At 33.6% G+C, this 10,108-nt stretch overlaps 1 protein-coding gene across 1 annotated transcript; it reads right to left on the reverse strand.

The window, feature by feature from the left end:
* Window positions 1-2,635: 2,635 nt before the first annotated feature.
* Window positions 2,636-9,109, reverse strand: LOC123526382 (serine protease inhibitor 3-like). The gene is made up of 4 exons (XM_045305517.2): window positions 8,977-9,109; window positions 7,863-7,886; window positions 4,926-5,014; window positions 2,636-2,738 (listed from the first exon to the last, which is right to left on the reverse strand). Exons 1-4 carry the CDS (start codon window positions 9,032-9,034, stop codon window positions 2,685-2,687), a joined length of 225 nt encoding a protein of 74 aa, XP_045161452.1. The 5' UTR covers window positions 9,035-9,109; the 3' UTR covers window positions 2,636-2,684.
* Between the last annotated feature and the right edge of the window lie 999 nt (window positions 9,110-10,108).

The following is a 10,108-nucleotide window of genomic DNA, read 5'->3' on the forward strand; positions in this document are numbered from 1 at the left end:
GGTCGTAAACATAGGAGAACGACCGAAATTAATAGTTCAATCGAGAAACCTAGTTTATCGAACGTAAACCGTGAACTAGGGTTCACGTAATTATTGGACAATTGGCTTGCCATATACATGGTCATTTAGTATAACATGTCTTCTTATCAAAAAATAGAAAAATATTGACATGTTATGTTGTATATAAGAAAAATAATCTGTTCTGAGAAACATCACCCTCTAAAAATGCCCCCATGAAAACAGCCGTTTAGCACTTATGCGTAGGTAGACATTTTTCGCAAAGAATAAAACTTATTCCAGGAAATTTACAATGAAAATGGTCTAGATCCTTTCTCAATACAATAAGCAATAAACATAAGCCAAAAATTTAACTGTCACCTCCTCATGTCACCCATTATACCAGATTTCATCCATAGCATGGAACTAAATTTTGGACTACTTCACATGTAACACTGAGTAGTCACTTCCGGTTTGGTGTAATCCGTCCTTTAGCAAAACAGCTGGAAGATTTTAATTTAGTTTATATCATAAATACATTGTAGACGTCTAAGTCTTATCAAGTAGTTTGTGGAACACAATTTTATATTCTTATTCAATGGAAATATAATATGCAGTTTTAACTCTAAATGATCTAATAATTAAAGCAGCTACATGTATAAATAAAACAAGACATAGTAGAATGTAAGTGCACCCTGGGATTTTTTAGACCAGTAGAGGAAGTGAAGGGTGCAGAAAGGTCAAACATGAACTATGAAAGTACAGCTTGCATTAAAATGAAACTAAAAACATAATTTGATATTTGAGCCGCGCCATGAGAATACCAACATAGTAGGTTTGCGACCAGCATGGATCCTGACCAGACTGGATCCATGCTGTTCACTTTCAAAGCCTATTGGAATTAGAGAAACTGTTAGCGAACAGCATGGATCCTGACCAGACTGCGCGCATCGCAAACCCACTATGTTGGTTTTCACATGGCACGGCTCATTTATCTATTTGGTCCGTTTATTACATAGACACATTATTTCTTGTATGCAGTCCCTGCTTTGGTAATTGTTCCGCCTCCTAGAATGTCGGAAATCCATAGTAGGCGGAACAATGAATACTCATTAATTTTGAACTACTTCATGATTAAGTGGATCAGATTCTTCAGTTATGAAATATGAAAATAAGTTGGTTACTTTTTTGAAAATCCCTCGCTTGTCATTGGATAAAAACGATATTTGAACTATAAGCTAGCATACAGTATAAATTTACAACTTATGGTTTAATGCCGTTTTGCTACAAGCAACAACGAATTGTTCTGACACAGTGGCAGTAATTTAAAAAAAAACTCTTGTTAATGTGGGTTATCTTTTACTCCAATGCGTATTTATACTGTAATATTTGTGAAATAAAAAAAAAACACTGACATTCAAAAACAGCTTTTTAACGTTTGTATCAAACAATATTTCCTATTTCTGTATATTGGTTTCGTTTTGCGTAGCTATTTTATGACTGTTCGCACATATTGGCGAAAAAATAACGTGTTTTGTGTGTGTGTGTTTTTTTTTTCATTTTCGCCATTTGTCGAAAACAGTGAAATTTCCGAGATAACATGCGCATATCCACTTCATGTCGATGTATACCAAGTGTAATTTCAATTGGATGGAAAGTGTATGGGCAGTTGAGTTCTGATTTAGTTGTAATATTTCAAAGTCTAAAGAAGGCCCATAAGAAAAGTTTTAACATGAAAATCCCGATATAATATACGCATGTACATGTTTTAATGACGCACAAAAAGTTTCATTTAGAAAATTGTAGGAGGGGTTGAGTACACAGTCTTCTTAGGTATTAGAAATATTATTTCAAAGTCCAAAAAGGGCTAGACCTCCAGAACAAAATAAACTGATATGAATATCCCAACAACCATGCCCGTCATATATAATAATAAACGACTGTGTCTACTTGTACTTGCACAATGCCCAACTTTATAGTGCTGCCTCACTTGAAGGCACGTGGCATGATACCCCACCCAATCACATTATACTGACGCCGGACTGACCAGTCCTTCTTAATGCTGAGCGCCAAGCGAGGAAGCTACTAGTACCATTTTTACGTCTTTGATATGACGCGGCCGGAGATCGAATCCACGACCTGCCGCACTCAGAAGGAAATTAGTACACAGAGAAAGCGTGCCGGACGGACGGACGGACGGACGGATTGGTAAACTGACGGACGGATGCGCAGGCTGATCTATATCCATGCAGGTTGCAAAGCCACTATGTTGGTTTTCTCATGGCACGGCTCATATAACGTTCGTTGTTAGGAAGTAGATCCGTACTGGCACTCGACAATTTCTATACGATAAGGAATTTTAAGCCTACTTCGACAGTCTTCAACCGTTGATCTAGCGCTTGATTTTGCGTTCCAGTCGGTAGATGTCAAAATCGCTTACGTGATTATGAGATTATGTAACAATAAGAATACGTGAACGGAAATTAAAGATTACCATTACGGGTCTTTTATCCTAAATAGTCTGTCATAAATTATGTTAATCGATTGTGTGCTTAAACAGTGGAACCTCCCTAATCCGAAAACCTCTCTTAACTGAACCTCTCTAACCTGAACCTCTCTAAATACACAAGGCAATATAACAAGTTGTTTCCATTTATTACGTATTTCGTTAACATGCATCATTTTCATTAATTCTTGAAGCAGCGATTGTAGTAGCAGTTCATGTAAGTGCAAGCTGGACCCTGTAATATAGTAAGAATCCTTCATTAGTCATATGCAATAACACATACTGATACCCTTTCAACAGTCATAACGTATCTAACTATATTCACTTTTCATGCGTTCGTAGAAACAACAGTTTACTGGTCGTAATAAGTGTGAACGGGGCCTGGCAAAGTATTTTTCTGTCTATATCGTTGCTATGAATACAAATATCATCGATTTGGTTAAAATGAAAACGGATATAGAAATGCTTAACCAATTTTGCGATAATAATTTTCTGAAATTCCCTTCCCTTCTGTAAACAATAGAAGGATATGAGATATTCAGTCCATTATTTTCAGATCAATAAGATAAGGATAGATAGTGCAAAAATGGTGAATGAAATCTTTTCATTTTTCGATCTATCTATCTATATTCTATCTATTTTCAATAAGTCAAACCGCTCACAAGAACATAGACTTCTAGCGTCATCTAACAAAGAGAAACAAAGAATAAAAGCGTTAGATCCAGCGAACAATAGTGCGAGGGAAAAAATGAAAAATTATAAACATCTGAACTTGTTTGGATTTATCTGTAGGTCATAAAGCAGCCCTCTAATTAAAAAAAATGGTTCAGGTTGAATAGTAATTAATACGACGCAGGTCAAAGGGTGATCAACGTATTAATACTGATGGTGAGCATAGCTGCCCTTTGCCCATAGAGCAGCTAATATTCAAGATTCGGTGTCAGTTATATTTCATTGGTACTGCCAGTTTGTAGGTTCTTACTCTAAATTATGTTTGACGGATAAAACATGTTGGAAAATCTAGAGTTTATTTTTTATTTACAAAGAAAGGGTTGTTAGCGTGACAAAGTCAATACACCGATGATCTGAAGCCATTGTCACTAAAGGTTCCAGTTCTCGTAATGTAATCGTGTATAGTATAAGAATACCTTTACACTGCCTTGCTAAACACACTGATGTTACAGCGATGTCTAAGTGTGTCCGCCTTAGGTTTGAGAGGCACTAGGTTCCGGCCAGGGCTTAAATATTTATAGTCTGTTACAGCATATATTTGAATTGGACTGTTCAATTGTTTTATATCTTGAGCGAAAATATATTGGACCATTATTTAGCAATCAGTTGTCAAAAAAAAACGTTGAAAAAAAATGAATGTTAAAAGCAGAATATATTCAATAAATAATGACACGTGACCAAGAAGCATTACATTTCCTTCATCACAAAGTTTTCTTTCATACAAAAATATCGAATGCTCATAATTATGAATTTTTGTTGAAAATATTAAATGCATTTTTCTATATTTATTTTTCAGGAACCACACGGGCATGCGCATGTATTTCAAATCCTTTAAATTTGTTTTGCAAAACAGGAAGTGCTGCCTCTAATCTATTTTACTCGTTTTCGAATATTAAATAGTGCATTCTACTGTTTTCAGCACAATAATAATATTATGGGAGCGTTTCTTATACCCCTTCCTGTGTCTAAAATCTTCTTTAAAGGGTAAAAGCCAACAGTGAAGTTGATGTAATGCAAGCATGTCAACTTCGAAATCGCAAAATATTCAATAATGACAAGACAAAAAGTACGCCCGGTGATATAAGAGTTAATAAGTTATAATGGAACTAAAATGCATCTAGCATCAGATATGTATAAAGAAAACGAAAAACATTAAAGTTATTGCTCTTTTTTGGAACAACGTCAGTTTTCCGATGAACGAAAACCTTTATTGAAATGCATGTAAATAAGTTTGAGAGTGATATGAAGACAAACTCATGCCACAAATACACGTGTATAGCTCAGACGTCTGTTTCAAACTTATTAGATTCCTTGTGTTTTTCTTCTAAATATAATCAATAAACATTGACTTAATTTACAAATAGAAATATATTCCTATCGATATTTTACATAGCATAACAAGTTGTTGTTAAGAATGCAAAGGGTTAAAATTCACAAGTTTTAGAATATTCAAAGAAATACAGGAATATGAAATAAGGAATATGAAATCGTTCATTTTTCACTTAATTCTGGGGAGGGGTGAAGACCTCTGACACTTTAACAAGGACCCAAGGACTTCAAAATAAATTGATCACGCATACATTAAAAATAATCAGAAAGTCTGTGAAAAAGGCAGATTAATATGTCTAAATTAGTTGGCAATACCGGTAATTCTTTTAGTACTTAAAGTTTTTGACAATATGCAACTAACCCCGTTCCAACTACACGTGCACCAGTTGCATCCATCAAAGTACCTTTCCCCTTCTCTGCGAAATCTACCATAGCAGTCAACACATGCCCCTAAAGGATAGAGAAACGATGATAAAATATTGCAAAGTTTATAAATGCACATACAATCTCTAAGTACACAGACAGAAATTGACTCTCAGTAGAATTAATGTAATTAAAAACTAAACAACCTGAAGATAGAGCAAAACAATGTTGGACCATAAAGCAATCGTGCTGTGAATGCAATTAACCTGCTGATATCAATTCAAAAAACATGTCGTTTGATATACCTTTGAACTATCACAACCTTGCACATATAAAGCTGTTGTTATAGGATGGTTGCATAAAATAAGATCAACTATGCTTCCGTGTTTGAACACAGTTACACATTTTCCTATTTTGCTTAAGTTGCGGCTTTGGCGTTTTTCCATATGAACGCTTCATTTTCACTTTTTCATTGTTTAAATGTAGGAATTGGAACAGTTTCATGTTCATTACTATCCGTTTGCAACATTTAAATATCAAACCCGAAGGGTTTGGAAAAGTGGTTATATCGGAAAACAAGATCCATTGCTTTAAGTCACCTTAATAACGATAAAAACAGTTGTGACACTCGCTTTCCCAAGAAACCGCTCTAGTTATTTATTACAGGGGTACAGCCACAGGAAATGTTTGAGATGCTCTTGGGTGTCTCCTATCCAACTAAGCTGCTTTCATTGGTTATGCATCGCAAAATTTTTCTCTGTGTTCTGGAGCTAGCTTTCGCTCCGTTCTTCTGGTCAAATCGTTTTGTGTCTGTGCTGGTAGAGGATGAGGCACCATCGGTGACTGCAGTCGTTGTACATAAAGCATTTTATAATGAAAAAGTTTTATTTGTTTCTATCGGGTCAAAAGTCACACCAACACAAATTATTTCATATGGTGACTTTTGCAGCTTTTGATGGTACAGGGAGGCCCCATGTACCCCTAAGGCATAGGCGGACACCAGTGTAGAACCACTGGCCTTCCGTAAGCCTGTTGGATGGCTTTCTCGCATGAAGAATTTTACACCCCAATAGCGAGGTTTTGAACCAGCATTGGCGAGGGGCAGTTTGACGTCAGCGACCTTAGCCACTCGGTCATGGAGGTCTCATCAGGAAAACGTATGTAATATAATTCTGATGTAATAATAATAAGAATTATTATAATAATGATAGTAATAATAATGATATAATGTAAGACAACAGATAAACGTATTAAAGCAACTGTTTAAAGTATACAAGGAAATCTCAGACAAAGCCATTTTTGTTAACTGGACAACTAAGGTCATCATTTCCATTTTTAGATAAAATGGCAAAAATATTTCCATAGCTATTTAATACTTTGTTGAGATTAATGACAATTATAATTTGATATATTATTATAATATTATGTTTTTCAGTAACTTATTGAATTATTAAAAAGATTAATATCTGAAAAGTTCCAAATAAACAATATCTATATAAAAAATATTTTACACTGGGAGAAAAATATTAAAAAATGCATAATTTGGTTAAAACTATAGAAAACCCTGAAATAAAAAATAATGTTTGTCTTACGTTTAAATTCAACTATTATTTACTCGTAAATACCAGATCTTACATTATATTTGTGGCTGAACCTCTCGTGAAATATTGCATCTCATGCTTATTCGCTAAAAGATATTTCGTTATTACAATGAATCTCTTAGTTTAAGAAATAATGAATAGAAGATCATATTTTAACGTTATTAATACATGAAATGGAGATATTACGCGTCCGCAGGAATAATTTCACGAGGTCGTTGCCCGAATTATTCTGGCGACGTAAAAACGATTTTGAGTGTATTAATTTAAATAAAATACGATTTTGTTAACATTATTTCAGTTCTAACATGTTGTTTATCTAAAACAGAAAATAAAATATAGTAGCGCTCTTTCTTGGTCGAAACAAAAACATTGACGTCATCACCCGTTAATGTGACGTCATTTTAGCGTGATGTATTTTAACAAAACCAAGCATATCAGAATAAATATTACAACACTGGTTACAGTAATACCTAAGTGACTCAAAAATACACTGGTTATGGGGCTGTAGCCATATGTAATGTGTACTGCATAGAAAGAAAGAAGTGATAAAAAGTATGAATACCCGAGTGTTATACAGACTGACGAAAACAGAAAATATGAATACTATCAGTAATACAATGCCTCTACTGTACGATAAAAATTTTGTTCTGAGTATGTCCCGTCCTACAATATGAAAATGTTTTGAATTTTATAATTATGATTAATTTACTTCATGTACAAATAAATTCGTGTAAAAAAAATACAACTCTATCACAACCCAGTTTTTTTCCTTACAAACGAAGAAGGTCGAAAGTGTGTGTTATTATGCACTGTTTATTACGTCATAGTGTCAAATGGCATAGCGGTGCGCTGGAAAAGAAAACCACAAAACAGGGAAATATCTGGTGGGTGTCGTCAAAGATGTACAAAACAATTCTTAATATCGTGTCAGAATAAAAGTAATACATGTATATCTTAAACAGTGACTTTTCTCTTGAACAAAATCACAAAATTGTGGTTTAGATGTTTATTATTATATTACTCAGGTTGCGCTGGTTTTTTGGGGGTTTTTGATGTTTGTTTTTTTTTTTTTTTTTGTGTGTTTTTTTATCTTGATACAATTCTTTCGCATCTGAAATCCAAACAATGAATAAATTCAACGACACTGTTTGGGATATAATTTTTAAGTAATCACTGTTACGGTACTGGCATATCTGGCGGTGATGATCGATGTGACTTGTAGAACCCTTTGGTTTATTAATAACATAATTAACAATGTACATGTATAGCGAGTGTAAGAATAAATTATTTCAAAGTGCATATATATTATAAACGACATAAATTGGCATACATACCTGGTATTGGGCGCCATCTTATGACTGAAAATAAGGAATCATATATAATATAGCAAACCAATATAGAATGCATCAATTATTCAACTATTTGAAAAACAGAATTAATTGACATGTCAACAGTCGCGGGGAAAATGACGTTTCACTTTTTAACCATGTCTCTTTATGACATTTCAACACCGGTTACCGCTTATTCTTTTATAAATTTGATATTTCATATGAAAAATGGTTTGGACCATGTATGAGGTATAAAAGTAAAAAAAAATGATATAGAAGTAGGCAACGTTCCACTGGATTCAGTTGTATACAGTTTTGCGATATTACATATCGCCTGATATTATTCTATTGATTAAACGAATAAAGCACAGAACTTCCAGTAGGAAATCCCTTTATCTTATATTTCAATAGCCTCTTCAGCAAACCGAGAAGAAATATAATTCAACATCATTTTCATCATATAAATCCTAATATCGTGTACTATATTACTGTCTGGCTCGCTTTATTTTCATTATTATTATTATTATTATCATCACTATAATCATTTTTTTTTGGCAATTGTGCATGAATTAGAAAGTCTCCATGGCTGCTGCTATATGTTGCAGACATGTCAGTTAATGTTAATCTAATGGCTAAACATTTCACGTGTAAAATTCTGTAAAGGTTTCTAATTGTTACAAAATGTTCTCAGGGAAATGTTGATTTTAAGCTAACTAAGATATCTTGAAATATTTCTTATAATTTATAATTGAATAAAGTCAAATGAAAAATTGTTTTAAAAATCTGTATCAATAATCATTGGTGAAATTTACAATGGAAAATGCCTTAAATTGTTTCTTGACGATGAATTAAAACCTAATCAAGATAAGTCAAGGAAAATCTTTGTTACTGAACAGGAGGATAATAAATACAGTAGGTCCGTATTCAAGGCCAGAGTTATGGCAGTTAGATATTATTTGGCTGTGGCTTGAAACTGCTTAAAATTCGCAAGCGAGATAAAATATGCTATCTGAACAAACCAAGAGGAAATATAAAACTGAAAAGCATTTCAATGCAGATTCCAACTTTGATAAGAAAGTACGGTCCGTCCCTGATATAAAGAAGATCTAAAATAACTTACATGCTTCCGAAAATGCCACAGACAGTAGAAGAGGGACAAATAAGGCAAAGAATTTCATATTACATTTAACAGTTGAAATCCGTGTCTGATGATGTTTTAGTCCAAGTTTTACAAAGCTCGTTTAAAACATATTAATTTATAGATGCAATATGTTCCCTAAATTGATTTATTACATCATAAAATTCAACCATGCTTAGGTGTACATGACAGCTAGGTTCAAAAACTTTATTTAGTATGGTCATTCTTATACAATTGATGCATTTATTTTGATTTACAATTTCTTTACGTGATATAACGTAAATATGTTAAGAAAGATGTTAGTGGTACATGCGTGCGTTGGTTTCGTCTCTCCGTTGATACTTTACAACCGTTGCAATTGAATATACTGACATTCTTTGAAATTGGCCATCACAAGCATGTGCTTAGACGGAAAAGATAGCAGTCCTCAAGAAGCGTTTAAATATCCTACTTTATTTTTAATATTCTGCTGTGTTACCAGCTGGTATTTCAATTTAGTGATAATTAGTGTAATTACTCCAATATCAAGGTCGTAGGAAAAGGTATGCTTTGGGTATGATCTCGACCCCGTTTTGCCGAAGTTTGCATTTTTATTCTGAGTAACATTTTACTTGTTACTTTCGCAATCTGATTATTTTGCATAAGATTTTTTTGTCACTTTCGCAGTAATCAGTCCGTTCAATGATAGATAAAATAACGATAGAGGAGTTTTCTAATCATTAACAAAACTATCTTTCAGATTTAAAAAAACAACACAACATAAGCTGTCTCATCGTTCCAGAGTTTCAATGACTGGTGACTATGTTACTGCACTTACAATTTTCAATGTTCACCATGATTTCACCTATTCAGCAGTAAAAAGTATTAATAAAATTGCAAGCTTGTACTCAATGAAAATTTCTGAGCGAAACAAGTACATTGTACGTTTTTTAAATAAAGTAATATCTGTTAGATTTTGTTCAATTACTTTTTCAAAATCAAGTGCCAGAATGCACAAAAGCCAACATGAACATTTCAGTGTTTAAAAAGTCTGGCTTCTAGGACGGAAATTCCCATCCCCCGTGCCCCAGTTCCCTCGTTCCTTTTGATCTTCCATAAATCTTAATTATATGAT

This window comes from Mercenaria mercenaria, chromosome 14 (assembly GCF_021730395.1).
Source record: "Mercenaria mercenaria strain notata chromosome 14, MADL_Memer_1, whole genome shotgun sequence".
Lineage (NCBI taxonomy): Eukaryota > Metazoa > Mollusca > Bivalvia > Venerida > Veneridae > Mercenaria > Mercenaria mercenaria.